This window comes from Natator depressus, chromosome 1 (genome assembly GCF_965152275.1).
Source record: "Natator depressus isolate rNatDep1 chromosome 1, rNatDep2.hap1, whole genome shotgun sequence".
Classification (NCBI taxonomy): Eukaryota; Metazoa; Chordata; order Testudines; family Cheloniidae; genus Natator; species Natator depressus.
The window spans coordinates 320,220,209-320,239,772 of NC_134234.1; the positions used below are offsets into that span (position 1 = coordinate 320,220,209).

Genomic DNA, 19,564 nt, shown 5'->3' on the forward strand with positions numbered 1-19,564 from the left:
AGCATCCTGTCAGCTGGCTGTGGTTAAACTCTGAGTGCATGATACTCCGCCCCCTCCTCCTATGCTGGTAGAGAGAGAGAGAGAGGTCTGAGGGGGTTTTTGCTCAGCTCCCAGTGCACTAGCCAGCATGCTGAACTGGCATGTGAAGAGCAGGGGGGGAAGTAACCTCTTACTGGTCAGGAGCAGTATCAGACTTCTTGCCCCTGGAATCAAGGGGGAGCAGGAATAATTATGATCCCTTTTTTTTTGTTTTTGTTTTTGGCTGCCTTCTGGGGCAGCACAGCTACTTGTTGCCCCTTGCACATGGCAGTATCTAAAAGCACAGTCTAGCTTTTAGGCTGTAATATTTTGACAGACTGGTCTCTCTCTCTCTTTTTTTTTTTTTTTAAAGGACTTTATACACCCATGTTGATGTATAAAATAGATTTTGTGTGTGTGTGTGTGTGTGTGTGTGTGTATAAAATACTGTCATACTTTTTCAAATAAAAAAATTGTTTGGTCCAACTCTTGTAATAGGGTCAGCAGTTATCAGAACTCAATCCTGCTCCCATCAGATTCAGTGGCAAAATTCCCATTGACTTCACTGGGAGCAGGTTCAAAGGATCTAGCTAAAGAGCTGAGAAAAAAGGACCAAAGACTAATCCTAAATATAATAAACCTAACCAGATACTTTCTTGGTTAGACACTGGAAGGGACTTGGTTGTCCCTTGAAGGTCTTCTGTGCCTGAACTAAAGGATGGATAAAGGTGATTCCATATGAAGTATGAGTTAATGAGCATGTGGAAGGAAATTTTTGTAGTTCCTCATGTCTGAAGTAGTTTTTTAAAAAATAAACAGGTTGTCTTCAGAGCAGGGGTTGTAATTCTTCATGTCTGGTTCAGCGGCATCAGGTTTATAGCTTCAAAACGTTAATCAACTTATTAGGTTTCTTAAAGACTTTAAGACAAAACCAAACATACAAGCAAAACCTTTACAATTAGAAGTAGGTTAGTCAGTTTTTGTCTGTCCACCAGCCAAATTCCAGTGTTCCACTGCCCAGAGGTACGCAATCTGGTTACATGCTTTATATGTTAAAGGCAGACTCTCTGACTTTGGAACAGCATCTAACCTTATTAAAACAAGGAGCTTCCAAATGTTTTGGGAACATAAATAGAACGGCTTGTATATAGCAGGTTGTCTATATACCAGACAAAGGCTTTAAAAACCTTTATTTGTTCTAATTCATACCATAGAAAGATATTGGCCTTTAGTCAATGTTTTTAAACATATAACCCAAAATTGCAACATAACAAAGTCTCAGAAAATGAATAAACCCAAAATTATCCAACTTCTGTTTCCGTTTTGTTTAAACTCCTTGACTGAATTCTGTATTGCAAGCTTTACTTTGAGCAAGAGTTGGCAAAAGCTGCTGAGTCTGCATGAATCTTTCTAAAGAAGTCTCTGACTTATTATCTGTGTGCTCGTCTTCATGCTTTTGTAAGACTATAGATGAGGTGAATACTTCTGTTTGAAAAATAATTTATAGTAGTGTAACATCATAGGATCAAAATTTGTATTAATTTTGCACTAAATTGTACAGTTGGTAACACATCATTAAACCTAAATGTTCATTCATACATGATGGGTGCAAACAGTGGAACACTGAATGGTACGTCTTTTGATCACATCTTAACACAATTATCCATGCAAATTTCAGATTATAAAGAGATGCATTTATAACTTAGATGACCCTGTTTGTATTTGTTGAGGTACAATATACCTCTTTCTATGAGTTCACGTACCTGTAGTAAAAATGGTATTCTTGTGAATAGCATTTGTTTAAAGACTGAAGCAGCAACAAACATAATGACACATCTGGGTGTGTCTTATGGTTATTGCAGTTACATTAATTTTTCCATACACTTAATTTTTCATGGGGCTGGTATGTAGTGTATGGAAACTGTTTCTGTTAGACCACAGAGCATAAGGAAGCACTTTAAGAAAAAAAATTCATCAGGTCTTTTTACATTTTTCCCTTTCTAGTTGTTGATGTTGTCATTCAGTAGATTCAGATGAGCAGCGGTTGGAAGAAGTGATGCCTTCTTTCCTGTTCAGGGTTGAAGCTCTTGCTAGTATATTTGTTTTCAGTTCTCGCTTTCCAATGGCATGCATGTTGTGTGGCTAGTATTCTACTGAATTTCTTGCTTCTGATGTCTTTACTTCAGTTGGTTTGTAGATGATAGTGTATTCATACTCATTCGTGGTGGTGATAATTTCCCAACAGGTAAAGCTTCCCTTTTCTTTTCCATTGTATATGTCCCTTGGATGTTTGGAAAATCTTGAAACCAGGGTTGACAGAAGAAGAATGGTATAACAGCGCAATAATATAATGGTGTAATGAAGAAGTAATACATTAAGCATTATGTGAAGCAATAGATTTGTCATCAGATATTAAGCATTTCCCCACCGCTACCAGTACTTAGTTTATGATGCAAAATGTACAGCAGGCTGTGGGAGAGCCTGGCACAATTAAAAACAAAACTGGCCTAATATGTCTGTGGGAATAACAGTCTGACACAACCAAAAAAACATGTTTTACTGCAATGATGTTGTTCCAGCAATAACATTGAGGTGTTTATCAGATGCAGTATCAAGTTAAACCATTACAAGACAGTGTAGGAAGTTTAAAGATTATAGTGAGATAACGGAACAGCAAATGAATATTTCCTAAATCTAGTTGATAAGAGAAACAAGGACATGCTGCCTGCTAATAGCAGTGTTCCTCTTAGTGTGACTGAGTGTAGAGTTATTAAGACAAAGGTAATGCAAAAATAAGCATAAGGATACTGAAAACATAACACATTTCATACATTTGCACTCTTCATTTGGAATCCAGTTTTTTTAAAAAGGCTAAGTAGTTTCAGATCCTATATATGCATCTGAGAGATTTTGAAGTTTTATGATGTGAGAAAACATCTTTTTTTAAAAACGTTTTTTCTTTTTTTGTTGCTGTGTGAAAGACCTCTATGAACTGAGAAAACTGGCAATATACAAAATGGGATAGACAGACACAGGAAAAAATGTTGCCCCCCTCAGATCTTTCATTTATAGTAATCTTCATGTTTAGTTGTAACAATAACTGGTAAAGAAAAAACTTTAAAAAATTGTCTGAAATTGTCTGGGCTACACTGGGGAGCGGGTTGAACTAAGATACACAACTTCAGCTACGCTATTCGTGTAGCTGAATTCGAAGTATCTTAGTTTGACTTACCAGGCCGTCCTCATGGCGGCAAGTCAATTGCAGCAGCTCCCCCGTCAACTCCGCTTACTCCTCCTGCCTAGGTGGAGTACAGGCATTGATTCGGGGATCGATTTATCGCGTCTCGACTAGACGCGATAAATCGATCCCCGATAGATCAATCACTATCTGGCGGGTAGTGAAGACGTACCCTAAGTGTTTTATACACTGGATTAGGGAGTAGTAATTAAGAACATACTGAGACACAAAGCAGTAAGTATATTTGAGGCTAGTCAGACAGTATCCATTGGGCGATGGCAGGGGGAACAAAACCAAGAAGCCTCTTGACTGGAAAACTACAAGAAAAGTCCCCTCCCTGCAGATGTGGATAAATAAATGCAAAACACACAATGTGCAGTTGATGTGACTATTAGGATAGATAGTGAACTCTTGGCATTTTAACCCAGTGTTAATTTGGGGGATAAAAAGGTTCTTAACCTGAAACTTGATAATACAGTTTATACCTCTTAACATTTTGTTGTTAAGATGCTATATATGGGATTTTTGTTTTTATGTGCAAGACATGCTCGCTTTGCTAGAGAGCATATCACTTAAGGATTCAACCCCTCTGAAGAATTGAATGTTTATCATCAGGTGGATAATGAATGCCTTAAGTTTGACAAGATGAACAGAAGACAATATAAAGGACATCAGTTCTGGTATAGCACTGGTGATAGAAGGTAGGAAGGATTTCCAAAGGCCTAAAAGTCCCTGTTTGCTGTTACTGTCTCTGTTCTTTTGAGAAGTGCATAGTGCATCTTTCCCACAGGACAAGACTCAAATGATAATAGTCTCATGTACATACCATGTATGCATGTTGTTATACTCAGAACTTCAGAAAAAAATAAACATTTGGTTTAAAATTTAGGAAAGCACACAATACCAAGTTTCAGGTTTCAAAATTCAACTGTTATTACTGTAGCCTAAAATTAAGTTGGTTAGAATTTTTTTTAACGGTAGTGTTTTTTTAACTATACCATAATTTTAAAAAATGTGACAATGGTTTGTATTTTGTATATTGTCAAAGTTAAGGGGGAATATTTTTTTAATATAATCTTCTGGGTATGTGGAACAATTTCAGCCCAAAAGGGGTATTTTGGGAAAAGTCAGAGCTAAGGAAGATGTAGGGACAACAGTTCTGCAACCTTAACTTTAGTGGTTGCTGGTATAATTAAACAACTAAAGGATGACTTACTGGTCAACTCTTTGGGTGAAATTCATCCCAGTTCACAGGTCAAGTAGGTCTTACACCTTTAACATGAGCTTAAGTAGTGCTAAGTGGGTTGGAGGGCCTTGAGCATGCTCTCTGTGCTGAGATTAATTTAATCCTTGGGGTCCTATTCAATAGGAACTAAGCTTCTGTGGGTAGTGATTATGAAAGTTTACAGATTTCTTGTGCTGTGCATCTGTACATTCAGAATATGTGAGCACAGCCTAAAATCTCTACTCTGGGTGCAGTCTTGCTCATGTATATTTGCTGAGCAGGGTATTGCAGGCAGAAGTGCTGAACTGTTGATGGAAGGGATTCATAGAATCATAGAATATCAGAGTTGGAAGGGACCTCTGGAGGTCATCTAGTCCAACCCCCTGCCCAGAGCAGGACCAATCCCCAACTAAATCATCCCAGCCAGGGCTTTGTCAAGCCTGACCTTAAAAACTTCTAAGGAAGGGGATTCCACCACCTCCCTAGGTAACGCATTCCAGTGTTTCACCACCCTCCTAGTGAAAAAGTTTTTCCTAACATCCAACCTAAATCTCCCCCACTTGCAACTTGAGACCATTACTCCTTGTCCTGTCATCTGCTATCACTGAGAATAATCTAGATCCATCCTCTTTGGATCCACCTTTCAGGTAGTTAAAAACAGCTATCAAATCCCCCCTCATTCTTCTCTTCCGTAGACTAAACAATCCCAGTTCCCTCAACCTCTCCTCATAAGTCATGTGTTCCAGACCCCTAATCATTTTTGTTGCCCTCCGCTGGACATTTTCCAATTTGTCCACATCCTTCTTGTAGTGTGGGGCCCAAAACTGGACACAGTACTCCAGAGGAGGACTCACCAATGTCGACTCTGCACTTGTCCTTGTTGAACCTCATCAGATTTCTTTTGGCCCAATCCTCCAATTTGTCTAGGGCCCTCTGTATCCTATCCCTACCCTCCAGCGTATCTACCACTCCTCCCAGTTTAGTGTGATCTGCAAACTTGCTGAGGGTGCAATCCACACAATCCTCCAGATCATTAATGAAGATATTGAACAAAACCGGCCTGAGGACCGACCCTTAGGGCACTCCACTTGATACTGGCTGCCAACTAGACATGGAGCCATTGATCACTACCTGTTAAGTCCGACAATCTAGCCAGCTTTCCACCTTATAGTCCATTCATCCAGCCCATACTTCTTTAACTTACCAGCAAGAATACTGTGGGAGACCGTGTCAAAAGCTTTGCTAAAGTCAAGGAATAACACGTCCACTGCTTTCCCTTCACTAACTCTGTTGGTTCCTGGGGCTGAGTTAGACAGGACTGTGGGATCTTTGATGCACCAGAGCAGCCGAGACTCCAACATGGGAAAAATAGACCAGGAGTCTCTGGCCAGAGCTGGGAGACGCTCTAAAGACAAGGAGGACCACAATCAAATGATTCTGGGGGCAAGTCCCAAGGGGCTCTTGGAAAACAGAGAGGAGACTTGCACGGTCACAAATCCCCCTCCCCATAAGTCTTAAACTCGGTCCTCAGTGTCCTGGGAAAAGAAGCAGGTCTCATAAGACCCCCTCCTTCCCAATTTATTTTGGAGGACTCTGGAAACCTTTCCCCTCCACCCTCCTTGAGGGAATGGGACTCAGCAGGCAAGGACTCAAAAGGTTTTATGAGAGGACTTCAGGCTCTTGGGAAGGCCTCACCAAGGCTGCACTGATGCTTATATATTCTCTGAGCTAGCAAAAAAAGCTAAAAATACAAAAAAAGCTAAAGAGGGGAAAAAATCATCATAGATCTAAGAGGTCTGAGTCCTCTGACTCTTCTCCTTTTCCTCCACAGAAGGTGGTGAATTGTTGTGCTGTGATTTGTGATCAGGACTGGGGAAAGAAGCCACAAAGGTTTTTTCCTTTTGAGAATTTCAAGGTCATTTGCAACAAGATTGTATCTACTAATCTGATTCAGTCTGAACAGACCCCCGAGAGTAAGCCTCAGAGCAAATTTCTCCCCTCAAAATCCTCCCTCGATGCTGTGATTCCCCTGTGCTCCTCCTTCGAGGAAGTAATCTGGGTTGAAGGGATAAGCCAGAGAAAGACAAGCACATTAACAAAAATGATCTTAGCTTTTATAAATTCTAGGAGCAAAAGGATCTGATTACTGAGATACTGAAGGTTGACACTGCTGTAGCATCCCTGGCAGAAGATACATTTATCCCCTCAGAAGGGGCGTTCTATCCTAAGGACCCCAGGGAATACAAAAATGGAGGCCTCTTTCAAAAAAGACTTTGTGGACTCCCCAGCCTCCCTTCAGGTGTTCCTAGCATTTACTTGCTTTTCGAGGTCATAGCTCTCTCCTAGCTGGAAGATCGCAAAGCCCTTGTGGGTAGAGATTGCTTGACTTCAGCTCTATGTTAAAGAAGGTTTCCCTGGCAACAGCATATTGTTACTAACATCTCACTGGATACAATGAGATTCTCAGCCAAAGCCATGGCCTCCAGCTCAGTGACCAGTCAGGACCTATGGATCTGTCCGTGGAAGGTGGATAGCCACACCAAGCAAGTGCTGTGCTCTGCCAAATTTACAGGAGCCTTGCTTTTCAGAGAGAAGCTAGACAACATAGTGGTGGACAAGACTGCAAAATCTAAATAGTCCCTCCCAATGCCACATCATGCCTTTGAGAGAGAGTACAGACCAGCCTTCAGACAAAGGTGGTCCTTTTGGCCTTCATCCTCAGAGAAATACTAGCAAAAGGACATAAGGGTCTCCAGAGAAAAGCTGTGGAACTGTAGCTCTGGAGGAAAAACCCAAGCGAACCCTGCCGCTCCCAAAGTCTCTGCAAGACAAAGACTCCATTGAACCCTGCCTGGAGCTGAAGCTAGGGGGCACAATTTCCCATTTTCTGGAGGAATGGGTTGCATTGACCATGGACCCATGAGTCAGGGATCATCCCTTGAGTTACGGACTCCACCCCATCCATTCTTCATCTGGTCTCCTATCTTGAATTACCCTGTAAAGTGCAATCTATTCCAGAATGAGATATCTCATCTCCTGGATATGGCAGTAATAGAGAGTGTCCCCTCAGAAGAAAAATTATCAGTGTTCTGTTCCATCTTCATCATCATTCAGAAGTGTACAGGGGGAATCCAGCCATTCTAGATCTCGGAAGGCTCAACAAGTGGATGAAGAAAATTAAAGAAATCTCTACAGTGTGTTTAACTTCAGTGGATCTGGTGGATACATATCTCCACACAGTTATCAGACCCTGCCATTACAGATTCCTGAGGTTTGCTAGTGGCACAAAGCATTGTCAGTACTGGGCACTCCAGTTTGGCTTGTCTCAGCTCAGTGGGTCTTTACAAAGGTGGTGTTGGTGGTAATCAAAGCCAGACTTAGGTTACAGGGAATCCACCTTTACCCCTCCTGGATGACATCTTTTAATCAGAGCTCCATCCCCAGCAACAGCACACAGAGCTATGTCTCTGATGTTGAATTTCTTGTAGGTGCGTGGTTTTATTATCAATATCCAGGAAAGCTCCTTGATTCCATCCACCAAAGTAATTCGCTTAGGAGTGGACACAGATACCTTAATAGCAAGGATATATCCATCTTTAGAGAGGTTCCAGAAAGATTCAAGACTTCCACAAATTGTTTTGGAACTGCAAGAGGCCTGAAACTAAAACCACTAAGCTTTCAGCCACTAGACCCCTCATAGTATCATGCATAGGGATCACGCCATGAGTACAGTCTCACATCAGGCTCCTTCAAGGTTTCATCTTAAAGATATGGAGCCACTCTCTGAAACCCATGAAGGATCAAGTGAAGGTTCCTGCACAGGTGATCAACACCTTTAAAATGGTGGTCAGCCTCTTTGCCTTCCAAATTGTCAAAACTGTCACCAGCCTGGAGGGCTGGGAAGCACACTGGGGGTCAAAAACCGGCATCTGTTAGCTGGCGGAAAGGACTGACCATCTAGAACTAAGAGCAGTCAGGATGGTGCTACAAAGGTTCCAGCCCAGGCTAGAGGGGAGGCATGTTCTGATTCAGTCAGACAATATGACCATGGTTGCATATGTGAACAACTAAGAGGAAAAAGAAGCCAACGCTACACATCTAAGTGAGGGAAATCATGCACTGGATAGCACATGCTCATCTATCCCTCAGGGCAGCTCCTACTGATCTTGCTCTGACTGATCAAGATGAACAACCGAGTGTTGCCGTCATCAGGAAGGTTTTTGAGCTAATTGTCCAGTTGTTCAGCTTGTCCTCAACCAATCTATTCATGAACCACTTGAACGTGGAGAGACCACAGTACTTCAGCAGGGAGGTGGACCCCGGATCCAAGGGGACAGATACACTATCACACTGATGGCCTCAGGGCCTCCTCTGTGCATTTACAATCTTCCTATCGTTAGGGAAGGTAGTCCAGAAAATAAAATGAACAGGTGACAATAATATTGGTAACCCCACATTGGCCAAGGAGAGCCTGGTTTTTGGACCTAATTTAGCTGAAATAGGACCTCCAGTACCACTCCCAAAGAGACAGGACATCCTCTTACAAGGTCCTCTTCTTCATCTGGATTGGAACCAGCTGCATTTAACAGCCTGCTATTGAAAGGGAAGTGCTAGTGTTGTTGGGTCTGTCCTCCAAAGTCATCAGAATGCATTTTAGAAGAGTATTGATCTTGAATGCATAGTCCTCTATCTGGCCCAAGTTCTGTGCTGGTGCCAGGAACACGAAGCAAATAGCCATAATTCCTTGATTTCTACAATCTTGAAATTTCTCCAACAAGGCTTGGACAGAGGTCTCCAGCCTAGTACCATTGCACGTCTGGTGTCTGCCCTTTTGTAGCATGATGGTCACAGGATCCATGGGTTCTCTGGCAGAGTAACCCCCCCCACCCCATCCCACGTAGCCTGATTCCTTAGAGCAGTCTGATTAGCCAAACCAGCAATCAGGCCTCTCTTTCCAAAGTGGTACCTGCCATTTGTACTGAGAGCCCTGATGAACCACCTCTTTGAACCATTCACATCAGTGTATTGCTTTCTGATGGCCAGGTGAGTGTTGGAGTTGTCAGTGCTTCCTATGCAGGAGCTTTTCTGTGTGTTTCATGAGGACAGGGTGGTGCTCAGAACTCTAGACTTGTCTATCCTGGAGGTGAACTCTTTCCTCCCTGTTTCCCCAGAGGTGGGTCTCCCTTCTTTCTGTCCCAGGCCACCAAGGAGAAGTGGCATGAGTTAGATGTTAGAAGGGCCTGAAAATTTTAATTCAGATGTACAGAGTCCACTCGGAGATCGGGTGCCCTGTTGGTATCCTTCCTCCAGAAATGCCAAGGACCCAGATGTTATTAGGTGAATTAGACTATGTATTGAAGAAGCATACAAGACACTGGGGATTCCGGTTCCTTAAGGCATCAGGACATGCTCAACGTGATCCCTGGTGACTTCATGGGCAGAAAGAACTAATGTATCCATAGTAGAAACATGTAAGGCAACCACCTACTCAAGCACTACAAGGTAGATTTTCCTGTCCTCTGCAGGGGGGTCTTATTGCAGGAAGTTAGTGCAGGCCGTGATTGGGGAATGGTTTTTGCCCTTTGAACAAGTGTTATAAATGAGAAGGTATACTGTTTTCCTTTTCTTCCCACCTTCTCTATAACCTTCCCTACATCTGTTCATTGCTCTCTACTTCCCAGAACTTCAAGAACTGTGGAAAATGCTGGGCTGTAGAAAGGAAATTTTTTTACTGATAATTTCTTTATGCATCTTCCACAATTGTACCCAACTAGCTCAAGAGCCAAAAGGTCAGATGCTGAGTGGGATCTTTACCTTGTGACTTTTGTTGTTGTTGTGGTCCATTGAACTTAGTTGGTCAGTTACCTCTGAAGTATTTGTTACTAATATTGTTATACAAGTTTTTACAATTTTGGAATAACTCATCTGGCCACAAGTGGAAGCGGAGGGGGCATGGTCAGTGGGTGGCACCAAAATGCAAATCTGCCTCCAAGAGTTGCAAGAATGCCCAGAGCAGCCCAGATGTCAAGAATAGTGGGAGATGGTGCTAGAAAAAGGGAAATTATAGGTAAGACATTTTCCGGTTCATTGACACTGATTTTATGATTGAGCTCTAAGGTATTTGAGCTTTTAAAAAAAGAGAGTGCACTCTGAAAGTGTCAATAACCCTATGTAAGTTTGAAAGTGAAAACTTTTCTTATAACTGTTTTAACTCCACCATATGTCCGTGGGGTATTACAGGCTTATTTATATATTCAGATGACTGCAAGATTTTAAAATACACATTACATCTTTATTTAAAAATAACTTATTTGAGTGTAAGAAACTATGTTGTGATATTAACATTTTAATAGTGTCCCCTTCCCTCCCTTTCATATATTTGAGTGTACATGTAGATGAAGCAGGAGTGGAAAGATATAATATTCTGAAAAAAGAAGGAACATTGTGACTTTAAAATGATAGTTTTCTTCCAGAAGATTAAAAAGAGGCATTTTGAAATATTCGTACAACTTTCTGTGGCTCTATAGGTGTACATAAAATCTGAGCTATTGCATTTGTTTTTGGATAAGAGCTAGAATTTTACTTGTCATTCTAGGTGACAGATAAATAATGACTTTGGATGAAACTTGGCCTTTAGGTGGGTGCAGCCCAGTACAGTGAGTGGCAGTGTGCTGGCTTTTATACCAAAGCTGCTAAAATATTATTCAATCAAATGTGAAAAGTTCATGTAAAGAACCTCCCTAGATAAAGTTCTATGCATTGTAAGTGGTTGATCTCTAAGGAGCAAGACGATGGATGTCTGTCTCCATGCTGGTTCTTGGGCTGACTGCATCAGGGCTTTGCTAAAAGAAGTTATGCTCTCTCAGCGCAAGTATGATAGAAAACGAATTAGAGAGAAAATAGCTTTGGATTTCTTTAAAGCCAGATTTTTAGTGATTTTTATATTACTCTTTACATCTGAATACATCCAGGTGTATGTTAGTTTTAGGTAAAAGAAAATACACAATATTACAAGAGAGAAAATCTCTCATGTTGAGGAGATTCTGCCTTTTATGCATGGAACTTGCATTAACACATTATTAGGAGTTATTCTTATGTTAATGGGAGAAATTCACACACATGCAGAGATGATTCTACTACAATAAAAGTAAAATAGATTTTTCTTTTCCTTAATACATTTGAAGTTAACTGCTGAAAATTGACACATTATCAAATCAAGGGAATGTGTATGGGCGCTATTCCTTCCAAAAACCTAGCTTCAACGCTTGGGATAGCAAATAGCCTTCAACTATACTAATCTGGTTAGCATGATACTTAACTTTTGCATTTGGTGCCAGATATGATGAAATCTTCTATCAGTTTCTTCGTTCTTAAATGTGGATGTTAGTTGAAGAGATGATTGAAGATGATGGAGAAAAGGGAGGGAGGAGAAATGGAACTGAACAAGTGCATAATGACAGTAAAAGTAGATCCAGGAATATTACCACAGCTGTAGGGCAGCTGTCTTTGATAGATGTGTGGCAAGGTGACTGTGTGATCAGGACTGGACAGCACTGGATGCTAGAGACAGGATACTAGAAAAGTTAGAGAAAGAAGTATGCTATCCTGCTTAATTGAGACATTTAATTGTATATGTAGCGACTCCCCTGGAGATCCTCACATTATGGAGGGCCAGCTAATAAATCACATCAATCTTTAGAGCTAACATACTAACAAATTCTGTATAAACTGTTTTTGATTTATTTATTGGGCAACCTTGGAACACAGGATTTCCCCCATTTCTCTGCATTTTACTTCCACTTTTCTCCAGGGCCCTGAATTAATCTTCCTTCCTTCAGTGGAAGGAGAGGTGGGAGTGGGATTATTAAAAAATGTGTGGATTATCATATGGAAACAAAGAAAAACAAATTTTATATACATAAGAACTTTTTTTGCATTAAAAATTATTCTTCCATTTCTGAACTAACTTGAACTTTAAAATATTGCTTCCACTGCCAAAATTGAAAAGTTTTGGTCCTTGTTAATTGAGGGATGTGCTTCAATTGTACACACAGAGCCATTAAAGGCTAGATGAATAGGTCATCTGAACATGGAGTCAAAATCTCTAGATTTCAGTGTCACAAAGCTGCAGATTATTTCTGAAGAACAGAGTCCACAGATAAGAATTAAAATATTATATCATACAAGTTGTTAAGATCACATGTTGTTGGAAAATGAAGTATTTCTGGAGTGGAAGGCTTATTTAAAAATATTTTTATATTTACAGAGAATCAGGCATACAAATGTTTGTTTTTAAAAGTGTACACTGCTTTAAGGCTATTTATTTTTTAGAAAATATGACTTACATTAATATCTTTTGACAAATATACACGATATTACTCAAACTGCCATGCAACATGTATATTAAGTAATGAAGAAATTGAATATACAAGGCCTAATCTATATTATATATTGAAAATGTACAGTCTAGCCAATATTTAAAAAGTTTCCCTTATTTGGCAGTATTTTCTACAGTTTGTTCATATATTTCCTCTTGGATGATTTGGTGAATACTTTACTGAAATCTAGTCAGTGACAACCTGAGGTACTAAACATTTCTGCCTTACTTCATTGTCTTCAAAATTAATCTGTTTGTTCCTTTTAGGTTCCATCCATGAGTTATGTATTACAGCATTATTCGGCATGGGATCTGCTTCCACTATTGAAACGACTCGTTTTTTCATTTTACTTTTCAGGACCTTCTGAAATTTTTGCCTAGTGAATGCATAAAGTAGAGGGTGAAATATGGTTGTTCCGTATGCCATAACTAGAAAACATAATCTCAGCTTTACCAAAAGGTCACTTGGGCCCAGACATAAAATTGTAGTGTTTAAAACAGAAATGGGTGTCCAGCAGAGAAGAAATGTTGAAATAATCAACAGGGACATTCTGAAGACTCTCTTTTGTCTTTCCCGTCGTTCACGATGTCGTTTTACAGCTCGCCGTAGGGCAATTATTACTGAAACTGAAGTCCTTACGCCAAAGACTACATTTCTCCCACCACTGCTTTGTGACACATCAGTAGTCTCGTGTTGTGTAGTCAAAGAAATAGTCTTTTTCTTTCTGGCTTTTTTCTTTTGCCCTGTTGTAAATCTTGTACCTATTCGAATATTAAGAGCCTGGAGTATTTTGGTGTATGTAATTAGCATTACTATAACAGTGAAGAAAAAAATTGGAATCTGTACTAGGAGATGATAGTACATTCCCAGTTCAGTGTGGTATTCATTTACACTGACACACAAAAGAGTCTTATTTTCCCAAGTACTTTCACTTTGAAGACTGAAAAAATTGACTTCAATGAAGGGAATCAGGAAGGAGAAAAGAGAGACAATCCATATTGATGTCATTAACATCACAGCCCTTCCCAATGTCAGAATTCGATTTGCAGGTTTTACAGAGATATCATATCGGTCTAAAGTGATAGCAAAAACGTTGATTGCAGTTGAAACACTTGCAAAAGAAACACAAGCCTCATGGAAACAGCAAATTAGAGCACTGTTACTCTCCAGTGAAAGCAGAAGGATAACTATAGTTAGAGGAATACATCCCACACAAATTATTACATCAAGTACGTGAAGGTTCATTGTAATAATGTTACTGACAGAATTGATTAAGTTGGATTTCATGCAGTAAAGTACCAACACGGTGAGGTTGCTGCCAAGTCCCAACACAATTTCTAACATCAGAAATCCAGTGAGAGAAACTTGAAAGCTTAATGGATATGACAGTGCTCGGTACATATTGGTGTTGATGTCATCAATGGCATCTTGAACTGTAATGTTAGATTCAGACTGCATGTTGACTTCCGGAATGGGAGAGAAGCACATTCTTTTGTTGCAGTTGTTTTTGTCCTAAAAGATGAGAGAAAATAGTTTTGTATTTAATTCTGACACTTCTAAAATCACTTTAGATAAATACAGAAAAACAGGTATTTCATTCTATCAAAATCTAATCAATTATATATTTAGATTTGTGCATGATTTGGGCTCAGGAATCTGAGGATCTAGCAAAACACCAGCTTTTAAAATAAAATTTGATTGTAAAAAAACCCCCAAAAAACTTGTTAAAAGCCTTTGTTTACAGAGACAAGGCCTTGTTTATGATATGGCTCTTACAAAGGACACATGTGGTAGAACAAACTATATTGATGCATTGTGTTTTATCATGTCTAGGGCCATTTTAAAAAAATGTCCACATGTATTTAAAACTTAGCCTATATAAAGTAATGTTAAAAAACCTTTTTAGGAAAAACAAGGTCAGAAGAATGGAGGGGAGTTGCTTGTAAACCACTGAAATATCACTTAATAGATCTTCTCTTCTATAGGTTTGTTTACCTCCTTCTTTTGAAAACTTTTTTTGTAAAAATGTGATTGACAGAAGATTTGCAATTCCAGAGTTCATTGAAATTTTATAAAACTCTAAAATGTTTATACATTAAATTTTCTTTCAGAATTTTGTGTGTACATATATTATCTGTGTGTGTGTGTGTGTGTGCGCGCGTGTATGTATATTTATATGTGCATGTATCTTTTCATTATAAGTCACTGGATATATAACTTCAACTGTAAAATTATAGATGAATGTTTAAGTGTAATGAAGTAGATTTTCAAAGCATTGCATTTCCATATGCTGATTTAAATATTTACCTCAGGAAATATAAATACTTTAACTATTAGCCACACTGGTGAAATACTCTCCGTTTGATTTATGGACTTGTGTGTATCAGGAGTATTTAGTAGCATATTTATATTTATAATCTAATTAGATGATGGAATTAAGGAGACAGAGACAACAGGATTGTTTGTATTATGTTTGTTTTTTACATCATGAAATGAAAGTTTATCTCTGCTTTGAGGCAAGAAGGCTCAGTGATGTAGCATTAATCACTGCTGTGTGATTTTTTTTATCTTATGGCCACACCTTCTGTTGCTTACAAATGCTAATAAATTGAAATTTAGTGTCTGCTTAAGAGGCTTGCCACTGTACCATTTGTTCTTAACCAGCATATAAAATTAATAAATAAAATAAACTAAGGAAGGAAAGATTTTTTTTCTCTTGGTGTGGTGGTACTTGAAATTTTGAGCACTTTTAAAATGAAAATGAAAATATATTCGGTATAAGGATTAATTTAAATGGAGAGCATTGTTCTTCTCTAAATACAGTAAGTGGAAGGCACTAAAGAGAATAAAAATGAGTGGCTTTTTTAATGCAAGTATGAATTATGCACACTCTAGATGTAATATGCAAATACATTTATCTACAATTCTGAGAAGCCACAATAGTTCAGTACTGTTAATTGCAAACTTTTTATAATGAAGGTTCTTTGTACGCGTCAAGAGTTACTTTACATGCCTTTTTAAAAACAAAAAATTTGAATGAGCCTCAGGTGTGCAATGAAACAAGAAATATTTCAAAAGCTTTGTTCAACTTTCACTTTATGCAGCCTGAAGACAGTTTATATATAGCTTCAAGACAGTATTATTTCCTCTGTGTATGTGGTCTTATTTAGCTATGGACATATCATGGAAACAATTCCAAATGTGTTACTTGATAAATTGAATTCGCTTGAACTGGTAAAAGCCAGAAGATTAGAGTCATTTCTACTAAAACAAGTGATGGTCTTAACTATAAGAATAAGCTATCTGAAATCTTGTGAAAATGGAAAATTTTAAATGTGCCAGATTTTACTAACAAACAGATTAAGCATCAGGTCTTTGTCACATCAGATAGATTTGCAGTTAAATAAAAGCAGAAATGTCAAGATAGGAAGATAATTAACAAAATACATCTCAAAAACAGTGCTCTGTTCCCCTGTAAATGTCAAACAGAGGTTGGGTGCATGCAGCTTCTGACCTACCTGTTTTCTGTTGCCTCAAGGGCCTTTCAGCTCACTGTAGCAGCTTGTCATAAATTGATACATGGTGTCACTGACAGAATTTTGACATGCATTTCACCTGGCAGCTGAGTTGTAGCTGTGCTCTATTTCATCCCTTGCAGAATGTTTCCTTTCTTTCTTTTTTTTTTGGTTCCAACACTTCAGCAGCAAGATTTTGTGATTGAACAAAAGGACTTAATTTCCTGAAATATTTCTACAGACCAGTGCATATTGGTTGGTGGTTCTGCTTTTTAAAGCCACCAGTAAAAACAAAACTTCTTTTAAGTGACATTAAATTATTTCCCCCTTTGTATCTCATGGCAGTATATTTTTATTTTCCAGGATAAATGAAAATAAAAACAGACACATCCAATTTCTGGCTTCAAAAATATATTTAGGCATCCTTTAGTTACAATTGCACATTTGGTTTTATAATACTTCTCATTACTTTAGAGTGATGGCTTTGTCACATAAGTTGTTTTACATTGTAAAATCCAGTTCATGTGCTTTGATGAAAACCATGGACTGCTTAATTTGGTTTATTTTCATTAAAGGAGAATACATAACAGGTCATAAAATTCAGAGAAAAAATATCCATTAGTCATTATGACAAATAAGTGACTTAATATGTAGTGTAGAAAAAGCTTGATTAAAGCCTTGTTTAGCTTGCTGATGAAGTATGCACAGTCTCCTTTTGGGAATTCATGTTTCATTGTTTCTTCATGAATCAGTAGTTTCCATAAATCTGGTTTTAAATTATAAATCCCTTTTTAAGATATGCTCACCATTTTGTTTTAGGAATAAACCATTATATTAATCTTCTTTTCATGAAAATATGAGCAGATGTGCTAATCTTCTATGTATATTGTTGAAGTGTTAAACACTTACGTAGAAATAGAACCTGTTCCATGTTTTTATTCTAATTTCTTCATTTCTTAAGAATATATATTATAAGTACATCCTGCAGCTCGTAGATCAGACAGCTAGAAAGATGTTCAGTCAATTGCATTCTTCATATTGTCAGTAGTAAAACTGAATTAGATGCTGCATGCCCTTGTGAGAAAAAGAAGAAAAAAAGGTTAAAAATAGGGCTTCTAATAATAATTTTTCAGTTAAGTTATTCAGGAATATATTTATATGGTATCATTTGATTAAAATTATGCAATACGTGTAAATCAAAATGGATCTCTAAAGTTGACTCCTATAGAAGATATATAAAATCAGTGAGAATATTTTCACTATTTCTTAATAAAATCTTTCCTTCTCTTTCATCTTATTAAAATTAAATATATTGGACAGGTTACATATTTTGCAAATATTAAATGTGGAGTTAAAAGCCAAGAATTGAAATAAAAATTACTGGGCAAAAAGATAGTATCTACAAATGTAGCTAGAAAATATGATTTTTACAGGTCTTGTGAGCAACTAGCTTACACATACTATGTGTCCTCTTCTGTTCATATGACTAATTTAACTGAGCCTCAGTTGCTTCATGGGGAATACATTTGTTTAATTTGCACATGTCTTTGAATTTCTTGTTATGAATATAAAATATTATGCAAATAAATTTGTACAAGTATATTTCCATTGGGTGAAGTATGTAGATTATTTAAACGTTTTTAGGGTCACACAAAAGGTAGTTGCAAAAACTAACATTTTTTCCCCATGAATAAGTCAGAGATTAGTCATGTAAATCAACCTTCGAAAAGCAATAAGTATACCAGAAAATGCAGAGTATCTATGATCCTTCAAGGAGTACTTGAGTACATTCATAACATATGTGACTCAATATTTGGAAATGCTGTTGAGAAAAATCTTCTGACTGCATTAAGGATTTTTAGCAGTACTGTTATAGCTTAAGCTGCACTGTTTTTACGTTGTATGAATAAAACAGTTCTTAATATACCACAATGTATCTTTAGAAAATAACATTTTTCAACAATTGTACTTTTTTAATGAAAAAAATTAGTATCGTCAGGCAAGAAATACAAGATAAAAGCTCTCAATTTAAGTTGAACCTGGCATCTTTTCCCCTTCAAATATGTTTGTTAAACACTGCTTTTGCTGAATATCATAATAAGGAACATATCTTACCTCTACTAAGGATTTGATCAGTTCTCGATGCAGATGAAGCAGTTCCAGTTTTGAGGGATTCATGTTGTTCACTTGTTAGCAGAGTACAGGGGAAAGAGGGTCATAAGCATTTCTTCAAAAAATGACCTTAATGAAAATTTGTGCCTGTGCTGTGCCATTGTTTCAGCATGCTGCTAATGTATACATGTAGTGCTGCTTTAGAGGCTGCTGCAGTCTCCCACTCATCCTATTGTAGAATCAATAAGCATCTGAAAATACATAATGAAAGTAATTTAACATACTGAAGGCTTCTGGTCTCCAGAGACAGCATTTAGATTCAGCCTTTCTAAAAAGGAACAGCAATACTTCTCAGAGAGGAAAGCTTACTATGGACAGCTTTTGCAGAATGACAGCCTACCTTGTCGCTTCTCTTCACTGCAGAGAGATGCAGTGCATTCACTAATTTTGATTGGTCAGTGATGTTTGGCTTAAACTGTGCTTCATATATATGGGAGTGATTTTTTTTTCTGTTTTATATAAGGATTCTTTTGTAAAAAGGCTAAATTTATAAATGAATTGTGCATAATTTTGGAATATATTAGGCATATATGTTTTATTTTTACCATTTCTCTCTACTTTTGTTGATTGTACGATGCATACCACATGACAAAACACTGGTGGAAAATTGGATGAAATGTATACTACTTTAAAAGCCTCTAGCAATTTATGTTTGAATATGTCTCGTTATATATCCTGTCTCTGAGGTTCTTTGTTCTAAGAGTACCTCTGATACAAAACGGCTGCATCTTTTCTGTGAACCGTACTCAACCAGTATGTTTATATGCAGGTCAGCATTTAGGTCTTTATGTCTGATTAAATTATATTCAGGATAAGTAGACACCACATACATATCATGATTATCTGAATTAGAATGCTCATAGAATATTCATATTGTTTATTAAGAGGGGATAAAAATCCAATTTAGTTCATAATCTAAAGAGTGATTTTTCCAGATCCCATTACCATGCTCAGTGCATGCACAGTTATGCAGTTTGACAACATAAATTAAATTTAGGGAAGTACTAACCTGTTTAAA

The 19,564-nt window shown here is 38.0% G+C and overlaps 2 protein-coding genes across 4 annotated transcripts in view; one reads left to right on the forward strand and one right to left on the reverse strand.

Moving 5' to 3' along the window:
* Positions 1-19,564, forward strand: part of COG5 (component of oligomeric golgi complex 5) — a 304,028-nt gene that overhangs the window by 43,453 nt on the left and 241,011 nt on the right. The gene's annotated exons all lie outside the window — the stretch shown is intronic.
* GPR22 (G protein-coupled receptor 22) lies at positions 12,815-18,921 on the reverse strand. Of its 3 annotated transcripts, XM_074942461.1 has the most exons (4): positions 18,887-18,921; positions 18,490-18,737; positions 16,378-17,448; positions 12,817-14,371 (listed from the first exon to the last, which is right to left on the reverse strand). In XM_074942461.1, the coding sequence occupies exon 4, from the start codon at positions 14,345-14,347 to the stop codon at positions 13,046-13,048; it is 1,302 nt and encodes a 433-aa protein (XP_074798562.1). In that variant the 5' UTR covers positions 14,348-14,371; positions 16,378-17,448; positions 18,490-18,737; positions 18,887-18,921; the 3' UTR covers positions 12,817-13,045. The 3 variants fall into 3 exon arrangements, with proteins under 3 accessions (XP_074798563.1, XP_074798562.1, XP_074798561.1); XM_074942462.1 differs by having other exon boundaries at positions 12,815-14,371; positions 17,284-17,448; positions 18,490-18,920; XM_074942460.1 differs by having other exon boundaries at positions 18,490-18,917.